This window comes from Anguilla rostrata, chromosome 9 (genome assembly GCF_018555375.3).
Source record: "Anguilla rostrata isolate EN2019 chromosome 9, ASM1855537v3, whole genome shotgun sequence".
In the NCBI taxonomy this organism is placed as follows: Eukaryota; Metazoa; Chordata; class Actinopteri; order Anguilliformes; family Anguillidae; genus Anguilla; species Anguilla rostrata.
In genome coordinates this window covers 25,648,216-25,671,921 of record NC_057941.1, presented here as the reverse complement: position 1 = coordinate 25,671,921, position 23,706 = coordinate 25,648,216, and the positions used below count along the sequence as shown (strand labels likewise).

Sequence of the window (23,706 nt, the reverse complement as noted above, 5' to 3'; positions counted from 1 at the left end):
CAGGGATAGATTTGCGTGGTGAGGAATAGTGTGTGTGGAAACGCATTGTCAACGTGCAGTTCATGTTTATTCCTGTGAATATGGCCCATCTGTGTGGAAGCACCGCATGCCCAGTCGGTGCCTGAGAAACTTATATAAACTTGTTCCTCTCTCAGCCAGTATCCCAAAGAGAACAGACAGGTCCTCTTTCCACAAAGGGGAGAAACACAAAAAGCGCAACAGCTCTCGTTACCAGAGTGTAATTTAGGCGGCTGATTTAATTTGCCTCTGTGTAAATCACTGCAAAGGTCACACGTTCCCTCTCCGCTCTCTCTCGCGACAGAGATCCAGAAAAGGCGCTCGCTCCAATGTCTGTTTTCCATTTTGTTTTCCGCTACATTCCCTCCCCCCCTTTTAATTTTTTACTTGAACGATTCAGTTGGGGAATCGGAGTAATCGCTGTCGTCCCGCATTCCTACCAGGAGTTTTCCCGGAAGAAAGAAATTGTGAAAACAATATAGATTTTAATGAGATAAACGATGAAGGGTATTCAGTTTAAAATGATTGTGCAGTTTGGCCCCCCACACCCCAGTCTCCCCCAAGTGCTGTAAATACAGAGGGATTTGTGCCTGCCTGCAGTTGTTTGGGTGAATGGAGGGGCATTCGTGCAGAATGCAGAGGTGATTGGAAGTGGCTCTGGGCAGAGTGGATAGCCCTCTCCTCCCCCCTTCTTATTTTTATTTTGTTTTATTTATTTATTTTTGCTCCTGGTGCGGTGGCCGGGCAGCTCAGCCAGCTTCCTTGCTCTTCGCTCTCGCAATTGATTGCTGTGTCTGGGCGCCGGTTCTGCATTAGTATTAATCACCAACAACACATCTGCCCTCGCTGACCGTTACCAAGGTTACCGCGCTTCTCATTCACTGTCCACATTATTGTCGAATGATTTTTTTTTCTCGCTGTCCTCCTCTCTCCTCCCCTGAGTGCAGATTGAGTTTCCTGCCACTTTGTGTGCCTTCTTTCTCTTCCGGCACATTTGCCACATTTGGCCGTTTGCGCCTTTCCCCAGCTGAGGCTGTGTGCTTCGTGCTAATCGCGCCTGCGCGTCAACAAAGCCCAGTGTTTCCAGAATACCATCAGCGGCGCTCCGCGTCTTTATGATGCAAATGATGACTGAGCTAATTAAAGCCTATTCTCGTAACGCTGTCTCCCGCGATGACCTTGATGATGGTAAGAATGTTTTTGATCATTTGGTGTGAAGGAAATATGGCTATTGTCTCCTTCAGCAAAGCATATTCTGAAAAGTCTGGGTATGTGGGTTTTTTTGGAGAAAAACTTAATTATGTTTTAATGGTTTTAGACTTTTTTTCTAGAATTGGCCTTTTAATCAGTAACTAATGTAACAAGTGTAATGTAACTGGCACAAGATGCAATTATAACTATAGCTGTAAGTAGCACTTGGCTAAACACAAAATGGCCACCAAAGACCTGTTTTAGCCAATATATTATTTTACAATCATGTTTTTTTAATGCCACAACTGAACCTTCAAAATTGAGACCAACCGTGCTAGATTTTGGAGCTAAATCATACGACCAACAGTATGAATACTGGACATCATATGACACTACACTCTCTGAAGCCAGACAGAAAAAAGGGTGTTTCATTTTTTATGCTTGGCTGCCTAGATTGTATGTGTCATTTCACAAATGTTTAATTTGTCATTCTCACAAAAAAAACGGACACTATCTCTTGACACAAAATTACTTTACAATGCCAGCTAGGCTTAGGATCACAGCCTCCCCTTAACATTAAAATATCAGAGGAAAATATGAAGAAATTTTAGGAAAATACAGTTCTCTTCCATTGAAAATAACACATCTGTCTATATGAAGAACAAACTTATGATTCATTTGGTAGGTCATCAGACTTTCAGAATTTTATATATAAGGTTATTTCCAAAGTGAGCCACAAAACTTTATAGCGGCAGAATGTCAGACTTTTCAGACTGTAAACACTGATGACTGATAGTCTGTTAAAATGTGAGCTTCTGTAATGAACTTGTACAACTGACAGACCTCACTCACACACAACAATTTTAATATACGTATCTTTTTAATTTCACATCTCTGAATTCAGGTGCCTTAAAATAAAATGTACTTTCATTCAGTATGTGCTTTTATCCTTGCCAGGAAAAAAATAAAAAAATAAAATGAAAACCCTTTCAGCTAAGTGCTAGAGTAAATGAGTAATATCACTGCAACATTGAACAGTTCCCAGGATACCCAAAATCCTGTTCTGTAGAGTGAATTACACAGTGTCATACAACTTGTGAGTTAATGCTGCATTGATTCATAATGTGAACATGCTAATAAGCAAAGAAAAAACGAAATTCAGTTTGCAGGAAGAAAAGTATTATACCAAATGCTAATTAGAATAATAATTAGAAAATGATTACTACTAATAATGAAAGAAATTACAAAGATGGAAAGCTTTCTTTATACATTTCTATGTTTCTACTTAGTCATTCTGTTAGAAAACTATATCTACGCTCAGTTTCAAAATGTCCTTTCACAACCCCTGATTCTCTACCAACCATAGCAGTATGCCGTTCAGTGAAATTAAAATGTACGAAAAGCCTGCAAATGTATTAGTCAGTAGTGATTATTTTGGAAATTAAAAGGAAAAACTCAGTTTCCTTCCAAAAAGATAGCTGGCTGAGTTCAACAGTTGGCTGAAGCAGGCTGGAGACTTGTAGACAGATGGTAGAAATAAATGTCACTGGATGAATCGGCACTGTCAATGCTCTATATATTTCTTCATTGAATGAGACTGGGGAGAAAAAGGTTTTTTATCATAATTAATAAGATTTTAGATTTAGACACACACTTACATAGTTTTTAACATTTTTTAAGCCAAACTTTTACGCATCAACTTTTCTATTACGTTACTCCGAAAAGCATTGACTGTCTAAATGTGTCTCTATGGTATTTATTGTCCTGGGTGCTACCGGAATTCTTTGAAATAACCGTGACAAGATGACCCACTTCTTCCCTTCCACAATAAAGACTGCGCAACATCACCATCACAGAAAACTAAAGTAGGGAAGGCGTCTGTGTCACTTCGTCACGAGTGTCGCCTGAGCCTCTAGTGCTCCACACGCACAGATAGACACACACACAGACACACACACACACACACACACAGACACGCACACATTTTTTTGAATGTTCCTGAGGACCGCATGATCCCGGTGCCGTTCCTCTCCTGTAATACGACCCTGCTTCACCGCTGTCAACGCCAGGTAATCCATCGTCCATCACTCAGCCCATCCGTCACTCGCAAGAACCCCAGACAGACGGACAGACGCTCGCCGACTCCGACCCAAGCAGGCTCGTTTCCCCCCTCCCTTTCCGTTTGCCCACCCCCCACCCCTCTTTTTTTTTCTCTCCCTCTCTCTCTCTCTCTCTACCCGCTGCCCTACATGCCCCAGAGGGGAACCAGGTTCCGCCGGTCCCTCTCGTACACGTCCGGAACGACCCCGTAGGGCGTCTGCACCATTTTGACGGAGTTCCTGCCGAAGAGCTTCCTCTCGTACTCGATGAGCTGGCGCCAGAAGCCGGCGTTGGGCCTGATGACGGGCCGCCGGGCCTTGACCCAGGCGTGGGCCTCGGCCAGGGAGACGCGGTGGTACTTCATCAGGTAGGCCAGGCAGAGGGTGGCGGAGCGGCTGACCCCGGCGGCGCAGTGCACCAGCACGGCCCCGCGCTTGCCCCGCCCCACGCTGTGGATCTTGTCGGCCACGCTGTCGAAGTAGAGCGAGATGGGCGAGTGCGGCATGTCCGCCAGCGGCACCTTGACGTACTCCACGTGCGGCCAGTTGAAGTTGGGCAGTTCGATGGTGGCGTTGACCACGCAGGTGATGCCCTTGGACAGCAGGAGGCTCCGGTTGGATGCCACGTTGCCGCGGCTGAGGAAGAGGGAGGGCGTGATCTGGGCGATGCCGCCCAGCACGCCCCCGCCGGACTCGGGCACCAGCCGGGGCATGCCGCTGGGCACGACCGAGCTGCGGTGATGGTGGTGGTGATGATGGTGGAAGAACCCCTGGCTGTGGGAGCCCATCGGGACGAAGGGAAGGAGCGGGGCAGACAGATGGGGGCGATGGGCGGCTGGGACGGGGGTTTGCTTCCTCAGCACGCTACAGCCATAGACCAGCGGCAGGATGGCAGATGAACGGTGGGGGCGGGCCCACGCAGAATTACCTGGAACAAAAGCAGACGCACATGGTTCTCTCAACCATCAAAAAAGCAATTTTCATCGTCATAGTCTGGTTTCAGAGTTCATCGTCTGGGTATATTTGCTGAGAGTAACTTCACAGTGGAAATATAAAAAGACAGACTCACTGTTGAGGCATTTAAGGATTTACGTAACCTCACAAATATACTGCATTTCTCAAGCAGGCACTCAAAAAGCTCATGGAGCAGCGCTTCCACACTAATAGGAATTCTGGTTATTGTTGGTCCTTCTACTGTTACCGCATGACAAGAACTACCATCAGGGCCTATGATCAGATCGGCTATTAACTCACGGCGGCAAGTCTAAAGGGCAGAAGAATGCAATGCATTTCTACTTAAAATGGTTCTGACCAGTGGACCCTTCCAGAATTTCCTAGTGTAGCGCAGTTGGCTTACAGACACACGCGAAAATGGCAGGAATGTGTCCGGCAGCTGTGGTACTGGGCGAGCGTTCGCTCCCCTGGCCCGGTCAGTATCGATGTGGACGCTGGCACACAGACGCGGCTGCTGTTCAGCCAGATGGGAGCCGTGTTTGTTCGGAGGCTTAGAAGCACTAATAAAATTCTGCTCGGGGGTCCGTGTGGCTTCGCTGGAACGATGAAGTAAATACAATTCAGTCATCTGGGACCTGGTCAGAGAGGTAGAGCGGCTTCTTTACAATTCGACCGAATGAATGCACAAATAAACCGACCGGGATTTAACAATACACCCATTCTGGAGACAGGCAAGATAAATACATTCTGATGCTTGAGCTAACTTGGCAATAAACAGCTCCGACTGATACTGAATGATACCAATGCATACTGCTTTGCAGAATGCACAAAGCATGCTGTTCAATCAAAGCAAACAGATGCGGGCACTGCTGCCCCTCTAGCACAATTCACAATTTTGAAAAGCCAGAGCTTAGACTATGGTGTTTTACATTCATAGAGTTAACGTTCATGCCACGCTGAAGCGCGTACACGTCACGGTTTTAATATGTATCCAATATCATACATAGTAGAGTGCTTTGTGGCCTATATTTGATCATACACACCTACCTACCCACATCCATAAATGGACACACGCACGCACGCACGCACGCGGTGGAGAACACAGCGACATGCGTATTCACACACGCACACCCAGCGAATGAGATCAGAGGGACGGGAGGGGAGAGCGGAATAGCTGCTTGCAGCCGGTTTGTCTCCGCGGGTGTCGGTCTGCGCTCAGCTGGTATCTGTGGGCCCACGCCGCGCTCGCAGCCATCCCTGCCAGAGCCCTGCTGGGACACGCCCACTCCTCCCACGAGCCGAGGCTTAGCAGCGGCCAGAAGGACATCCACGCCTCCGTCTCTACAGGTGGCCACGGGTCAAAATGACCGCCTGGATACTCGCCAGCCTGGCTTCAAGACTGACCACTCAACAGATGCCCCTCCAAGCAGTCAGCAAGGAGCATCACTCATAAAAAATACATGTTCTCTCTCCATCATTCTGATCCTCCTCAGCTATTTGACACAGTTTCCCACCATTCCCTGCTATCATCCCAGATTACCTTGGGATCTGTGGCACAGCTCAACTGATTCACTTCCTACTTTGATAGTCGCTCCTTCCAGGTTCCTTGGGTGGGGCAGTTTTGTGACCTCTCTACAGGTGTCCTTCAGGGCTCAGTCCTTGGTCCTCTCCTCTACACCCTCCTGCTCCTCTCCTCTACACTGTGTTTCTTGGTTCTGTTAAGTCCTCCCCCTGCTTGACATTTTCCTCACCCTGAACTACACCCCAGTGCTGACCTCTTCATCAGCTAGAAATCTCAGAGTGGTATTTTACAGCAAAATGTCCCTCTGTCAGAATATCACAGCAGTCAAGAGTAGATTCTTCCTAAACAACATACAGAGAATCCGACCCTTTCTCGTCAACACCATACCCAGCTCAGTCCAGGCATTGGTCATTTCCTGGCTAGAGACCACTGTGACCCCTTCCTCTCTGGTCTCCCTGCCTTCACCATCATACATTTGCCTACATCATCCAGAGCACTGCTGCTCGTCTGACCTATGGTCTCGCCAAGCTCAGTCATACCGCACGCCTTCCCCCCTGGCTACCAATATCGGCTCGAGTCAAAATCCAATCTTGGAGCCTGCCTATCGAGTAGCTGAAGGGTCTGCTCTGCTATATTTCCAAAAGATCATCAGACCCTACACACCAGCCAGACCTCTCCGTTCTGCAACATCTAAGGACCTGGCTCCTTCCCACCTGCTTGCCTGCAGTCTGTTCTGGCCCCCCAGTGGTGAAATGAGCTTTCCACTCTGGTCAGGAGAGAAAAAAGCCTACTCCTCTTCCAAAGCATTCTGAAGATCCCACTCTGCTGACTGCACCATGGCTCCCCTGACCCACTTTAATTATATCCTCTTTCTTTTGTGATTTTTTTGGGGAAAAAGAGGTTTGTTGTGAAGTGGTATTTACTTTTGTTTACAATACTAATTGTTCTTTGTTCAACTTTACATTTATTAATTATAAATGGGCCTTCTAGGTGGCATCACTTCAATTCTTTATATTTTTGAGACTAAAACTGATGTTCTCCAAATAGCTCTGGATAAGATCATCTGCAAAATGATTGTGATGTAATGTAAACCCATCAATCTAATTATACGTGTTCAAGTCTGCACATGCATGCAGAAATGTTTCTGTGGGTATGAATGTGTGCATGTATGCAGATACCTGAGTGCATGTATGCATGCATGCCCTTGTGCAGGAATGTGCATGCATGCATGTATGCAAATCTGAGACACCACAATTTTTCTCCAGGGCTGAAGCCTGGCTCCCGGTCCTCCAAGCCTGGCGCTCCCTCATTACCTGCTCGGTCCTGCCTTCCTCTGGGCCTCTGGAGTCCCTCACACACCTGCTGCTAACACCGCGCCACTCCACTCACACACAGAGCGGGGCCGAGGGACAAGCCGAGGCACAGCTGTATCTGAATTCCTGGTTAGTGTATTTCTCCTCAGTTGTTGGCAGACAGCAGTTATTATGTGCATGCCTGCAGACACCTGAGGTGTACAGCAGGCCAATGGGATGAGAGTTTTTAAGCCTGAACAAGCCGGGAATGCATTAACCCAAGAATCCCAATGTAAATCATTTGCAGTCACTCGGTTAATGCGTTTCTGTGCCAGGCGAGATGTTGCGGTCTACAGCTGCATATTTCTCTGCGCGTTGTCTTTATTGGTTACGGTGCCGGTGCAAACTTTTGCCAAGGTTGTCAGGGGAACAAATTACCCCAACAATTGTGATGACAGTGAGATGTCTGATGAAGGCAGAATTTAAAAACCATGATTTAATGAAAAGCCAGAGATTCTTGGTGTGGTGTGGAAACATGTCTCATGAAAGAACACACTGCTGCGGCCATCCAAGTGTGTGTGAGTGTGTGTGTATTTTTGATAGATAGAGAGAAATCTGGTGCGCTATTTCAGGGCTCTGAGGGAAGTGTGACAGTAGAGCAATCCCTTCATCTGCACAGCTGTTATTCCCTGTCTCAGCTGAGAGAAAGAAGTGTGATCCAGACAGAGGAGAGCTGAGGGCATATCCGAATGACACTGTAGGACAGGAGTCAGGTTCCCGTGCTCAATACCCTGTGCAAAAACACCAATGCGCTTCAACGGCCAAAAAAAACTGACACCCGTCCAGACCAAAGGATATGGTGGAAGTGGTTATAATTAGATAAAGTAAACATTACTCTGTCAATGAGGCACCTGGTGATACACTATAGCAAGTGTTAGGAGTAACGCAAGGGCTAACGATAATAAAAATGTGTCTGTTGAGCAGGGTATGAGACAAGCACTCGGAAGCATCATCCCAGGAGAACAGGAAAACACAGTTACTCTGGAAACCTGGCGTATTGTGGGCACCGTGGGTTTCCATAGCCATGCTTAACACCGCTAATCCCCTACACACACACCGGCCCCCTCCCTCACAGCTTCGCACTGGCCGCAAACCTGACAGCCAATATTTTGTCTTGTTTGACGTCACCGGAACGAGCAAGACAAATATGATCCACTGTTATAGCACCGGTTCGTGCAAAATCACACCACCCTTGCCCCACCACCAGCACTCCTTCACACACCCACAGGTTAACTTACACCTAAAAGGTGTTGCGAACCAGAATTCTGACACCCCCCACCCCTCAAAATGGAACATGTTGTTGCTGACATCTGGGAGTCAATATTGAGCAATGAATGAGAATTTTCTATGCTTACACACAAAAGTATTGTACCAATTAAAACTAATTTGAATTAAAGGACTATTGTGCACACAGTATATACCAAAGGGAAATATACAAGCAGTACCAATTCATGTTTTGTTCATATATTTTATCATTTTTGCTTGATGTGAAATTTTTTACAAGTGTTTCATTTTCTGCTTGATGTCATTTCTGCTTTTGACTATACTCAACTGCCCGACACAAATAACAGAACCCCCTGCACATTCTAGGTTTGTTTATTTAAGCTTCACTGTAGTATTGACTAACAGTGTATTCCTTAATCTAAAGAAAGTAATTCAGTTGCACATGGAACCCAGATTATAACTATTCAAAAGTCTGTTTAAACAGAAAGAGAAAAGCACACAGAGGCAGTACCTCCAAGAGACACCTTCAACACTAATAGGCCCTTCGGAAACACAACCCTGAATGCATCTTCCTGTCAATTAGCTTGGCCTATTGGTAGCAGTGGCTATGAGCTACCATGTTGAGTAGTTTCAGTGTCGAACAGTTGAAAAAAATGTGAAATGCTCAGTTAATCTCATAGCCTTCTCTCAACTATTGCTAATCTCAAAACGAACAACATTGTATATTCCTCATTAAAAACATGTAATTTATTTTTTAAATGAATGCATGTGTGCTCTGTAATGCGGTTAAACAGTGAAAACAAACATACCGTATTTGTCAAATATTATTCACTGATCAACAAATGAAGCGTGAAGCGCAGAGGCAAACACCCCACCCCCCCAAAAAAAAAAAAAAAAAAAAAAACAAGAAATAAATGGACTAAGAAGGGTCAATTTGGAGTAATCATGCGCTGTTGTTTCAGAAGGTAATAACCTGGGTCTAATACATTAAAAAGGAAACAGAACAACTTGCAAAATGACAGAAACACCAGGTTGTCACATCAATCCGACTTGTTAACTTGCAAGCGAAAGAACTGCGTTTGGAGCACGAATCAATATGCACTTATTTCTGCAGCAAATCTTGTCGCGACCATCCTTCAGTCTGGTTTATCTTCGGCTTTCTATGATGTTTTTGAACTTCATCTACTGAGCCAACCGCATCTAATCTTAGAGCTTCTGATGCTAACTCAATAGAAACATGTTAAAACACTAGCAATGAGTGACAATATGGGTGTAAATTACCGTGCACTGGTGATATTTTTATAGGTGCAAATTATCCTGCCCTAAGTAGGCTACATGAGCAACAATAATCAGTTTCATGGCTAAATTGGAATTAATAAACTGATACATTTGATTGCGCGACGCTTCCTTGTTCAGTCTTCTTTGCAGTCAGTATAACAGCAACAGTAACCTATAAGTACATCCTAAACGTCAAAATGTCTCACCTCGAACAGTCTTCAAGATGGTCACGTTAGCAGCAATAAAGATACACAGCCTACTGTAATGCAGAGCTAAGGTATGAGCAATGTGTTTCAAATGACAACACAGGCCGACGCAAGGTATTTTAATAAACTTTACAAGTGTGCACAAAACTAGGAACCAATACATGCATTTTGTCAGTAGCATAGCTTTCTTATCGTATGTCGGACGAAGACATGGTGAAATGACTTATGAAAGGTATAACTTACCCCACTACTTCTGAGCAGCTGCGGCGTATTGTCAATTGCGTTGCTAGCGAGTCGCCCCAGTCAAAACAAGGTAAACCAAACTCCTGGATGTGACGCTCTTCGAATAGGCTACAGCGACTGTCCGCGTAGGCTTCTGAGTCTATTTACAATTTAACATCTATCCGATAAAATGACTGGAAGCGCCAGAGAATAATTAGGAACGGGAACAGAACTCTAAATACCACAAGAGGTTTATAAAACGGAGAAGAAAAATCTAGCATTCGCAGCGCCGGTATGACGAGAGAGAGATCTCAGTTCTACGTTCTACACTGAAAAGCCCCCCGCCCCCCTGAACAACGGACGCATCTTTTTCTGACTCCGTGCTGAGAAAAAAATGCTCTTGTAGGCTATTGGCTACGTGCCGGTTCGTTTTTTTTTCAATCACCGGTCTGCGAAACCTATTGTCAGCTTAATATAATATATGCTTATGAAGAATACACAGACGTTGTAAACCTGCTTGATTTGCACAGTATTTCGTAGCCTATGTTTAGTCCTTACAACTGACTAAATACAACGGTTCTAAATACAAATATTAGCCTATCATACAAGTTATGCAAATTATATTAAACACTATTATTAGCTGTGCTTACTGTTATTCATCTGGCTGCGAACGAAGGATAATGGCTGACGGGTACACATCCTTTAACACTGATGTAAAATTTTAATTTGGATGTTTAATAAAAGAACGGTAAGCCCCATCTTGGTCTCCCATTGTATTTTTGTAGCAGGTTACTAGTTTCCCATTGTTTCAGACGTCACAGTCGTTATGTCAAGTGCAATATCTTGGGGGCACATTTTTGCATAGTTATCTTACGAATTTCGCAGTTGATCCACTAGTCTGTACGTTTTCCTCACATTAGGTAATTAACATTTTAAACAGAATATCTTAAACGCGTACACCAATGAGAGAAAAAGCACACTGACTTAATTAAGATCATAAAAACGGAGAGAATGCCCTGTTTGACGTCAAGAGCGCGAGAGGCAAGGGAATCGCCCAGAATAGCTCGAGAGGGTCGCGTGTGACGAAGATGGGCGTAGGTGTAAAGACAGGATTCCTCCACTGCCTGCGTCTTGATCGAATAGAGTAAAAGATGCCGTGTCTCTTAAAGCGGAGGAGTGATGTTCCAACCCACACAGTTGTAGGTGCACAAAGCTAGCAAATTATCACATGCGCTTTATAGGTAAGAAAGCATATTCAAAATCCATATAATTTCTGGTATGTATCAGGAATACAAATTAACACGTTCACCTATCAGCATCCGCGTCTGGCGTAGAATCGAGAGTGACGTTAGTGGACAGGATTTAGCTCGATTATCGAGGAAGTTTCTTGACGCGTCCTTACGCATTTTTAACACAGGAATTGCGTCAGGGGCAGCGGGTGCTTTTTGTAGACGTGTGTATGGCTAGGCAAGTAGTATAACTGCCTAATTAACAGATTAACTTCCATACCGTTTATGGATGCTGATTTTGTTTAATGCAGTTTGTGAATGCTGATTGGATTGTGGCAAATAGATTATATTTGAAAATCAAAAGTAATTATGGCTGTACTGATACTGTCATCGTCAATCATTAAAATTTTGTCAGGGTAGCTTTCAGTTTGTAACATCCCCGCGTCGCAGTTGCTGTCTTGACTTCCACACTGACTCCATGAAAAAGGCATCTGTCACTCATCTACATAAACCCGTGCTGGCCGTGCTTTTGTAATGTTGTCACACCATCCGTTATTTTAGGACGCCCGTCATACCTCCCCTGTGATTCATGTTTGTTACTCTGCTGCAATTTCCATGTACGATTCATAATCCCAGGGATTTTAACATTGTAACTATTTTCGTTTTGGCAATTCTTCTCTGTCTAGGCCAAACTATGGAGCAACCACTGAAATTACTCTGCAAGCGGTGTGTGTGTGTGTGTGTGTGTGTGTGAATATATATATATATATATATATATATATATATATAATTTTATATAATATATGTATAATTTTTATCACTGAATGTTTGTTGTAGTATAGATTTTAGCATGGCAGAATATATAATTTTTGAGACCAAGACCACAGACTCGTGTCCCCTCCAGATCTTAGGAGGACATGTCCTTTGAACATTATAAATCACAAGGGACATAGCGGAATTGGACCTAGAATGTTTTTTAGTTTTGATATTCAGTTATTAAATTCAAAAAGAATTTGAATTGTAAGTAGCAGTTATGTTAATTATATAACAATTGTCAACATCTTAAGCGAATCAGTAATTTAAATATTATACCTCAAAGCATTCTACAGACATATTTGGCATGTGGGCTATCCTTCATTTTGGTTTTTCATAACTAAATGATAACTGTCAGAGGAATTTGGCAGTAAGTTTGCATGTGACGTGCCCGAAACGATATTCTATGACTTTGACTGAACTCGTTTGGAAAAGTAAAATGAGCAAGGGGACTGTTCTTGTTAGAATGTCATCTCACACAAAAAGGAATATAACCAGGATTTTCCCAAACCTTCTCGATGTTTAATGTTAGCTGGGTACTTCATTTACACTTCTTATGCATTTCTGTTAATCTCTTCAGTAAAAGTTTTCACACAGCACAGTTTCTCTTAGTTTTCCATTTGTAGCAAAGTGCAGTGACAGGTAATACTGCACCTAAAAGTGTGTGAAAGAAGATATTAGTGTCTTGTGAGTGAGAAAAATATTGCTTGACGGAGAGAAAAAAGAGATCAGGTAGCAAGGCAATGGGGGCTATTTTATAGTGCTCCTAACAGAGAATGTAATATGTGCAAACAAATCTCCAGGTGCCAGAAATATGTAAACCACATAAGGAAAAATATCCATCAGCACAGGTAATCTTTGGACTAAGAAGCTCTTCAGCAGGTCCTGTTTATGATGCTCCACATGTACCACCCACTACTACTATATTTTCCATTCAAATGTTACAACTGTTTGCCCAACGGCGTTTTCTGTTGATGGGAAAATGAGACTTCTCCAGGTCTGTAAGTAAATGAGCACAGGTGGCTTAGGGTTTTAATGAATATGGAAACTATCTGTCAGACCTCCAGGGGAATCACTGGGTTAAATGTCTTCATTTCCCCGTGCAGAAATATCACAGTCAGTGTACAGTTATGTTTAAGGCTGAGCACGCCACTGTAAAGGAAAAACATAGTGTTACTCGGGTCAATTTTCACAGTAGCGCTATATCTGTTATTAGAACTGCAAGACCCACACTTTACTCTCGCTCCCTTACCTTGCCTGACGCCCTGACCCAAGCAAACATTTGGCAAGGGTGCATATGCATGCCTATACTTAGTCTAATATCATTTCAGCTTTTTGCACATAAAAATGCCTTCACTCTTGCAACTATAACAAACACTATGCCTTATTCAACAAAAGTAGAAAACCTGGATAAGTGTATCTGCAAAATGAATAAATAATTAAATACATAGACAACAATTAAATCTGTAAGATGAGCACAGGAAATCACCAGCTTTAAAGCATGAATGTATCTATTAATTCATAATATGGTGGCAAATTCATAATATGGTGGCACCTACTTAGAGGAGAAGGAGGCTGCATGGCTCTAGCGTACTGCACTGTAAAGGAGAAATAAGATTACATGCATAATCTGCTGAGATCACTGGATGACAGACATTCCAGAAGGCGGCCAGCCGGCTGGGACTGGTGGCAGCACCTGAATCAGGGCCAAATGCCTTGCCCATACAGCTAGTCTTGCCGTCATCATCATCTTCATCATTAGCATCACCTTCAGTAAAGCATCTTTACAGTCATCTCAAAGCCTGGAGTTGCTGGGTGTTATATTACCCACAATTCTGCTGCTATGGTTCCAGTTTTACGTTGTGCCCTTCGATAAGACCGGTAAGACGTTTGAACTGAAGTAGAATAAGTCTGTTGCTTTCATTCTGTACACTGTGAGGTGGTTCAACCAACCAGAAGAAGAATAGCACAAAAAACAAAGGACAAGCTAGCATTCTATCTAAGAACTCTAGCAATGTAAGCTATCTGTTCCCTGTTAAAACTGGAGGCTTACTGCTGGAAGGGTATCAGCTTACACCTGTTGCCCTGTGCAATTCAGCAAACCCTACACACAGGCACGGACAGAGTCAGAGGAGGACAGAGATCAGAGATAATGATAATGCTTGTTGCCGCAGCGGAAGGGATGAAGAAGGAGAGAGAGAGAGGGCGAGGGACCACGATGAACAGCAAAAGAGGGAAAGAAAGAACGAGAGGGAGCCTGCCACCACAGCTAGCATGGCATCAGGCGTAAATGTCAGATGAGTCACTGCCGCTCCTGTGAGACAATGCAGTTTAATATGGATAGAGCCCTTTGAACAGAGGCAGAAAATTGATAGTGACACATGGAGCTAAACAAACCGGCGACACCCGCGCCCCGGCTGGGGATGAAAATGGCCACTTTAGGGGAGTGAGACCGGCCATCATCTCGTAAAACGGGCCTCTGTCTGCTGTCACCCCGATGATTGCACGGTCTCGTAACACCTTTCATCATCTCCCAAAGATTCAAATCTTCAAACGGTTTTCCTCTGACAGCCTAATTTCCCATCTGTTCATGCAATCTTTGTCAAACAATATCTGTTTGACAATCTAGATATTTTTAATTAATCAGAGTGTAATGACATATGGATATGCTTTTATTGTAATTGTATTTTTCTGCATATTGTTTATGGTATCACATTTTATTATATTGTTCCAGATACTACTACCATTATTAGTCCTAGTTTCCTTCTTTTACTACTGACATTTCTAAACTCTCAGGAGAAAGAGTTCCAAAAGGTTCCTCTACGTCTCCATAGGAACCCTATTTATTCCTTTCTTGTAGAGCAAAATGGTTAAATCTGGAAGCTTTCACGCATTTTACACATTTCATAGGGGGTTGCATATAGAAATATAAGGGGTTCCCCTAAGAAGACAAGCCAAAGAAACCTTTTTTCTGACATTGTACTTCTAATAATCATAATCATTGCAATTGTCATAATAATAATAATAATAATAATAATAATAATAATAATATTTCAGATGTTGTGGAGTACATGCACCTGGCACAGCCTGTCTAAAATGCAGATTGTGCTTTGTGGCTGATGGCGGAGATGGTAGGCATTGCTGCGAAAGAAAGCCAGCTCTCTGTCACCAGGGTCTGAGTGTTTGTTGTAGCGACACATAACACAGAAACGCAACACACAACACTTACCGGACAGGGGGTTTCAATAGCGGAATTAAGAGCAGGCCGTTCCCCTCGCCCCTGCGTTCACCGGGGCAGTTCCAACTTCTCCAACAACAGCCGGCTACGGGCCAAGGCAGCAGGCATGATGGAATGTGTAATAGTGAGAAACACAAGAGCAGCACTCAGAGCAAAGATGTGTGCCGCGCGGGTCCCGCCCCAGCCTGGTGCTGGTAATATCAGCTGTTCAGCTATGGCGCCCTTCCAAAACTCCCTCTTCCCCCCCCCCCACCCATGGCCCAAAAGCACCAGTCATCTCTTTCAATCTCTCCTTTCTACTCCAGCGTGACACAGACCCTCTCTTTCCTGCCTTCGCCCCCCTTGGCAGATGGATGGAGTTCCCACCACACCCTGAGAAAGCAGAGTCCCTCCCCACCTTCACATTTACCTCTGCAGCAGGGGTCTGGAACCCAGGCCACGGTGAGCCACAGGGCCTGCTGGTGTTCGCCGGAGCTCAGCGCTGCTGGTTTCTTGGGTCTGGACTGGTTGCTCTCTTGAAAACAAAACACTGCAGACCCTGTGGCTCTCGAAGACCTGGGTTGCAGACCCCTGCTCTGAAGTGCCACCTCATGTGAATGACAGGGTCCCTTAGTCCCTCCTTTTCCTTTTCCCGCTTAGATGATGAATGAATTCCTCAGAAAAGCACAGTCACTCCTAACCCTTGCCCGTCCCTCTAAAATGCCACCTCATCAGAATATTGAGGAGGTCTCCAGACTTGGCTCTCATCCTAAGCTCCAACAATTGAACTGTAGCTGTACCACTGATTCAGCACTGCCGTAAAGCGACTGCAGTTTATTCCTGAGAGAATGCGGAGTAACACAATCTTTTCATGACGTATCACAATGTGAGAGTGCTGAGCTTACGACTTCCCTTGCCACAATTGCTTATCAAAAGCCTGTGATTGTCGTACAATCGCCATGACTGTTATACCTGATTAAGGCTCAAGTAGAGAAGCCACAGTGAAGACTATTCAGCTCGGTAACCAGACGCAACCCAGTTTTTTGGGAGCCCTCCATCGACAGCGTGAAAGCATTTGTTTGGTTGTTATGGTGAGGAGTGATTCATCTGCATTCAGAGGGGAGCTTTGACCATTTTTCTCTTTATGGCAGGGAGTGTGAGTCAGTGAGGAGCTGCATGTCGACAAGGGGGAGAGCCGCAGCAGGCTCTGAACCTCCGCTCTGGTTAGTCACGATTCCTTGGTCTAACCAATGAGCAGGGAAAACTGGGCCCTACGTGTGTGTGTGTGTGTGTGTGTGTATGTGTGTTCATGTGTGTCTGTGCTACTCAGCTCACCCTTGTGAACCCTGTTCTCTCTGACCAATCTTCTCTCAGCTGTCAGCTCCAGTATGCCAGAGAGCTGGTTGCCAAGGAAACTCAATGTGTTGTCAATGAAGCAAAGGAGCTCACCTCTGTGCTAATCGCTACCTAGCAATAAGGGCTCGAAGTGAAGAAGAGGAAGGGGGGAGGGGGGCAGGGAGGCAAAGAGGCAGGGAGGGGGGGTTGGAGGTTCTCCCCTTTTAACAAAGCGTGATGCAAATTTCTCAGACCTCCAGGGCTCTGGAGATAGAGGAGAAATGCCATGGATTCATTTATTCATTCAGTGTACAGAAAGCCTCTCTTCCCTTTTCATTAAAAATGGCATGTACTTGCACTTGTACTGTCAAATCAATAGCAAACAAGACAAATGATAAGACTTTATAGAACACCCTGCCTCTTGTCCTGAAGAACATCGATTTTTTCCCAGTGCTGTTTCTTGTTTTTCCCCCTTTTATATTCCTGATGTAGCTTTTTCGGCCTGTTTGATTATGCACATAAGAAACAGAAAGGAAGATTGATACCAGATTGTTTCGAACATTACACCAAGCGCATTCCCAGAGCGGAGATGAACTGGACTCTAATGGTATGCATAATATGGATGCCCTGGAACTTGTGTCAAAAGCAAACGATGCAAAATGAGACAAGTGGTCCCATCTGTGCTTTGTGTTAACGGGTCCTCCAGGATCTGTGGCCATTCCAAAAAAAGAGTGTGACATGCAAGCCCTTACCCTGATAGAGGCAATTGTGGCGATAGAGACTTCGGACTAAGGGACACTGATGTCACGTGCCTTTAAGGGAACACTTGCCCTGCTGTCTGAGACTGTGCTTTGTCTTTTAGTAGTTACATACGACAAGAGCATCTGATGAATGAACAAAACAAGTGTCCTTAATTTATGTTCAGTCTGATCCTTTGCTTTTTATCAGCTGAAGGAGAACCAAGCCTATTTCTGTAATGCAATCTGTAGGCCTTCATACCACAATAGCACTTAATAACCTAAGCTACAGAATTAGCACCTTGATAAAGCCTATTTATCCCCAAACAGTATCACCATAGGGCATTTCAAGTCAGCTAGAAAGCCTGTTAAAAAACTACCATCTAGTAACACAATTGATTAGCCCTGCCCTAGAATTACAGGCACAACTGTCTCCTCTAGACCATGGGTGGAAATTGGCTAGGTTTTGGGTGTGAGTGTTGAATTATGGGTAAGAATAGAGCCACCTTGTTGTGTGACCACTGCTGGAGGCCTTGGACCGGCCACAGTGCTTCAGACAGCAGAGTGCATTTTGTTTTGATTCACTGTAGCATTCTATTTCCTTCTAAAATAAAACAGCTTGCTGATGAGTCTAGCACTCTAGCACAGGTGAGCCTCCACACATAGAAATGTGACTCTGGATGCCCTTGCAAAGCCCAAGTTGATCTCACCATGCTGGCAAGACACCTCATCGTGTCTCACAGGTTCCACTCCTCTCCGCCGTAGCGGTGTTGCGGTGGAGATCTTGTAGCCTGCACACAGAGAACAGGCTTGAGAAATACAGATAAAGCCTTATAAAGCCTAAAGATGAATCACACCTTCACAATGCAGGAACCTCCGATTCACTGACAAATTGGTTGGTTTATGAATCGCAAATGAGTTTCCTATTTATTGCCTTTTTAAAAACAGCTGCACCGTTTACGTAATCCAGCTCTAATCTACAGGAACCCCTACAGAGGACCCATCTGTGTGTCTGTCTGAAAGTCTGTGAATGTGGGGATAGAGCCTCATCTCTTCTGATTTTAACAGGCTGTCATTGAGAACCGATTAAGCCCTTACCTATGAGGATCTGTCCAAGTCAGTTAAATTAAAATACAATGTACGTGAGATTCTACTGAAGAGTATCTTGTCCTTGCTGTGCCTTCCCACTGTCTTTAAAATTGGAGCCGCCATCACCCTGCTCCTTACAGTCTCAAGAGCATTATGGAGACTTAAAGGCAGCGTTACATGCACATTGACACACAAACACATTCCGGCTGTCTCCATGACAACCAACCTACTGCACCTAGACAACATAAGACACAACAGGGGTTTAATAATATTATTCAACAACTAAAACAATGACTATCAAGACAAGTGAAACAACTTGAACATTCTGAACTACAGTAAATTATGCAACTGTCAAGATGGTAAATATAATTGTTTCCAGGAAACAGGAACTAATGGTTTATCTTTGGACGTTTCTTGACCACCTCAGTCAGGTCACAAAAAGAAAAAAGACCACACCTGTGAGGACAGGATAGATCAATAAATACTTGTCTGGCTGCCATCTGTTCAGCTACTAAACCTGCTGTGCTTCTTTTATGGCTCCTATTTTTAGGAATGTAACTGCATCTTAGCGCTTGTATCTTAGGTACCTGGCCGGCTTCATTGTTGAGCTCTTCCGAGGCTGTAAATATGAGTCTTCAGTCCCTTTTCACATTCACAATCCCCAGGGGCTGCACCGTGCACACACAGGACAGTCGATAACACAATAAATAAGCATTGACTGGAAAGCAGCGCTAGAACATCAGCATGCAGACGTTTGGCATACGATTAGCTTTTAGATGAACATGTGTGCGTTACACTAACCAGAACACAACTTTGAGTTTTCTGAGAGCCTTACAGTATCTGTAGGTGCAGAATTATCTTAAATTGTATTGCTCACTTGGTGCAAAAATACATGCTAATATCTATGTGAGCAATGTTAAGGCGTGTCATAGAATGAATTGTGTAAAAGAACTGCATTATAACACATTCAATGTTCATTCTTATTGGATTGGATTGCTAGGAGTAGGTTGTGTGTATGTGTGTGTGTGTGTTTTACTATCTAGGAACAAGTGTGCTGTCTTATTTTCCATTTACAAGTTAATTAAGTGAAGTTTGAATAGGATTTTCTTTTTTTCAGTGTTGAGACATAGTATGCAATTCTGTAGTGCTGACTGATGCTGGAATCTTATTCCTGTCAAGGAAAATTGGTGAGATCAAGATGTGCAGCCAAGGAGGGTCTGGACCTGCCAGACGAGCAGAGGTTGGCAAGCGGTGAGTTGAAGCAGGTCTGGTGGACGGTCTGGTCATCGAATGAATGCAGGAAGGAGACTTAACCTCCTTTGTTCCTTTGTGCCAGCGGCAGCCCTGAATCTATCGTGAGCGGCAACCGGAGGTCGCTGACGGAAGACGAGGAGACGTGATCGTTTCGTGCTCTCTGTGTGGCTGATTTAAACTGCATCTTGCATCATGATTTCAGGTTTGAGCACAGAAGCCAAAGAGGAGCTCCTGAGGCAAACCAGTGATATGGCGCCCTCCTCTGTAAGAAACAAGTAGGCCTACATCGTTGGTAAGTACACCATAGTGCATTCATAAGACTTAAACATGAGTTAAAAAATGTTAAATTCTTGGACTATAAGTGCTCTTATGGAAACAGAATATACTGAAATATATTGAAATGTATCAAAAAATATATCACAACATTTTACTATATGGGAATTTCTTTGCATGTTCTCCCCGTGTCTGCGTGGGTTTCCTCCCACAGACCAACGTCATGCAGGTTAGGTTAATTGGACAGTCTAAATTGCCCATAGTTATGAGTGTGTGAGTGAATGGTGTGCATGCCCTGCGATGGAATGGTGTGTGTGCCCTGCGATGGACTGGCAAACTGTCTAGGGTGTATTCCTGCCTCTTGCCCAACGCACGCTGGGACAGCACCTCCTGTTGTCCAGACCAGGAATAAGCGGGTATAGATGATGGATGGATGTAATATATACAAATTATTGCCAATTTCAGATATTGCTAAATATATATTTAAAAATAATAAACGCTGCAATAAGTATTTAACATATTTAAGTTCCCTTTAAGTTCATGTAGGGATATTCATTTTGAGTTTGCAATTCCATCCATCCATCCATTATCTATACCCGCTTATCCTGGTTAGGGTCATGAGAGGTGCTGGAGCCTATTCCAGCATGCATTGGGCAAGAGGCCGATATACACCCTGAACAGGTCGCCAATCTGTTCACTTACAAACTCATACTTGCACTATGGGTAGCCTACCTGCAACTTAACCTACCTGCATGTCTTTGGACTTTGGGAGGAAACCAGAGTACCCAAAGGAAACCCACACAGACATGGGGAGAACAGGCATACTCCACATAGAAAGGGCCAGGCCAGGATTCGAACCCATGTCCATCTTACTGTGAGGCGCCAGTGATACCCACTGCTGCACTATAAATTGTTTAACATTATTAGTTCTGAACATTTTGACCAACATCAACAATTGAGCTTTGGATCAGTGGGTCTTATAAGAAGATGAGACATATGCTGTTTTGCATTTTACCTGAGTTGAGTATTTACTTGTGCTTTAGATTATGATGCCATTTCACTGAAATAAATTGTACACGACTCATTAAATTGATAAATGTGGTATCTAAAGCATTATATAATGATTATTCCAAGACTGTTTGCTAATTTAACATGTAGATCAGTTTGTGTGTCTAGTCTGTCATTGCTTAATGTAACTACAAATGTCAAAATGTCACTGCTCTCACCCTGAATAACTCCCCACAAATGGAAAAACTGACAAGCAGTAAATGCTCACTGATGAAAGAAGAGAAACGATGTAAACAGTGATCACTGACAGGCACGATGGATTGAATGTGTCACCATCTTCTGCTTCTTTGTGCTTTAATGAGAATTTACTGAGCTTGAGGCTGGCACTGAAAGATCTCCCTGATCTCACCTACTGTATCCTGCTGGCCATGATAACTTTTTAATCATGGGTACTATTCATCTGACCTTCTCTGATAGCAGATATCCCGCCCCAAACCTCCAGTCTTGTGATAACAGGGCTGGAGATGTGCTACCATAGCCGTAATGGGTGCCATACAAATCACATTTATTCTCAAGCTGTTAGGCCAGAGTGGAACGGAACCAGGAACAATTATACTGTTGGATGATTTGATGGACAGTCAGGTTAAATTTAAATCCCATTATAGAACATACCAATACCAATCCTGTATCAGCTACACTATCAGCCAGGGGGTACAGTCACTGGGTGGCTTGGTTGCAGATTTTCAGGTGTCAATATTCATTAATCTGTCAATTGAAGGTGAACTTGATTGTCCCTGGTGTTGCATTAAGAGAATGAATTGAATATTTAATGAATTATTGAATAAGAAATGCTGATCCTGTCTTTCCAGGTAGATGGGATAACAGCCAGTGAGTTTATGTAATTTTCTTTTCATTTATTATTTTTTTTCCAACATCCAAGTGTATTTCTCCATTTGACCACAAGATGATGGTATTGCACCATTGAAACACAGCCGGACTTGCACACTATTTTCCTCTTGTACACACATGAACAGTGCATCTAAAATGTGATACACCACAGAAAATGCAGTAAGCCAGACACTTACACAAACACACATATACACACACACACACACACACAGTCCCGTATTGCTATCCTTGTGGGGACTTCCCATTGACTACATTAATTCCGTAACCTCTAACCCTAACCCCAACCACTACATGCCTAACCTTAACCCTAACCTTAAGCTAATTGTAACCCTAACCCTAATCCTAAATCCTTACCCTAAAACAGCCTCTTGACCTTGTGGGGACCAGCAGAATGTCCCCACAGCGCATAATGTTCCTCATCTTTCTATCCGTATGGGGACATTTGGTCCCCACAAAGGTAGTACTACAAGTTCACATGCACACACACACACACACACACAAAATTAAATCCTGACCACTTCAATCTACACAAACCACATTTTTACACATTACTGCTGTGTGCAAACTATATTTAGCACGAGCCACTTATCTGTTAAAAAAACATTTTCCAAAAGACATTGTCTGGTTAATGTCCTTTAGTACTTAAACAGAAGTGGTGAACTTTGCACAATCACAATAGTAATGTTTAAATATTCAAGGGGGGGGTTGGTGAACAGATTTAATTAATGAATTAGTGATAATCCCTTCAATATGGACACCATGTGGCTTTGCAACTTGAGAGGACAAAGGGAGACAATTGAGTGGGCCCAGGGAGACAGCCTGCTCTGGGCTGGGGTGGGGGTGGGGGGGTGGGGTGTAGAATTGTGGGGTTCTGGGGTCTGGGGTTTAGGGTTAAAGGGAAGGGGGGGCTGGGGGTCCTCAGGGGCTGGTCGGCAGGGGGTTGGGGAAAGCGCTTCCCTGATTTAATCATGGCCCCAACAGCTGCAGCAGACCATGCACTTGTGAGTTTCTGAGTGATCACGGGGCAGTGAGCAGTCCACTGACAGCCCAGGCACAAAAGAATCATTTCCCTTATAGGCTTGTCCCTTCCACAGGGAGACCCATTTCCTGTCTTACAAGCTGCCTCTACAGGAGGATCATGGGAATGATTAGTGTGCAATTGTATTTGTAACAGACATGTCCCATCTAAAAATTAGGGATTTAGCCATCGTCCGGAGTCTGCAGGAACTGCCATAGTTTTGGGTAAAAATGTTCATTACGAATATTTCCCTGTCCCCTCTCTACAAAATTCCCTGTCCCCTCTCTACAAAATTCCATTTTTCATTGCAAATGTGTACCAGTAAGTGATGTGTTCCAGAGCGTGATCTGCATGGAAAATCAGGCGACAACCAAAATGTCTGGCCTTGGAGAGTCTGTTCTCGTCAGCTGGCCGCTTATTCAAAAGGCTGCACAAAATATCACAACTATACTAAAGACAGATAATATGTGGAATCACTTTCTTTTGGAGGGGAGAGCTTGAGCTCTGATCAGTGTAGCGTGAACTTCCATATGTCTCTCCCCGCGGACAGCAACCTGCCAAATGGCCCTGCCCCCTGGCAACAAGAAGGGGTGTGACAGACCCCCACCCATCCCCCCATTATCAGCAGACTGTGCACTGTGTGTGTAAGTCAAAGGCAAGTAGACTATGGGGCTCCTGAAAAGTGGGGGGTGCAAGGGCTCCTCCATAAGCGTGCCAGATTGCATCCTGCCCAAACAAATGCAACTCCCCTTTAAGAA

The 23,706-nt window shown here is 44.1% G+C and overlaps 1 protein-coding gene and 1 long non-coding RNA gene across 6 annotated transcripts; one reads left to right on the top strand and one right to left on the bottom strand.

The window, feature by feature from the left end:
* On the top strand, positions 1-22,716 carry LOC135263393 (uncharacterized). The gene is made up of 3 exons (XR_010332453.1): positions 1-1,206; positions 7,050-7,226; positions 19,666-22,716. It is a non-coding gene; the product is annotated as an uncharacterized LOC135263393 (long non-coding RNA).
* Positions 2,071-16,416, bottom strand: dusp14 (dual specificity phosphatase 14). Of its 5 annotated transcripts, none has more exons than XM_064351347.1 (3): positions 15,338-15,546; positions 13,668-13,706; positions 2,071-4,236 (listed from the first exon to the last, which is right to left on the bottom strand). In XM_064351347.1, the coding sequence occupies exons 2-3, from the start codon at positions 13,687-13,689 to the stop codon at positions 3,455-3,457; spliced, it is 804 nt and encodes a 267-aa protein (XP_064207417.1). In that variant the 5' UTR covers positions 13,690-13,706; positions 15,338-15,546; the 3' UTR covers positions 2,071-3,454. The 5 variants fall into 5 exon arrangements, 4 of the variants coding, with proteins under 4 accessions (XP_064207417.1, XP_064207419.1, XP_064207418.1 ...); XR_010332452.1 differs by lacking the exon at positions 2,071-4,236 and adding an exon at positions 12,579-13,260 and having other exon boundaries at positions 15,338-16,416; XM_064351349.1 differs by lacking the exon at positions 13,668-13,706 and having other exon boundaries at positions 15,338-15,542.
* Positions 22,717-23,706: the final 990 nt, after the last annotated feature.

Bases quoted from the DNA above. Each gene is read 5' to 3' on its own strand.
- dusp14 (XM_064351347.1), bottom strand. From the start codon at position 13,689: ATGCAGCCTCCTTCTCCTCTAA. The intron at 4,237-13,667 runs GTAGGTGCCACC...CTTTTGTTCCAG, and splicing joins GCAGCCTCCTTCTCCTCTAA to GTAATTCTGCGTGGGCCCGC.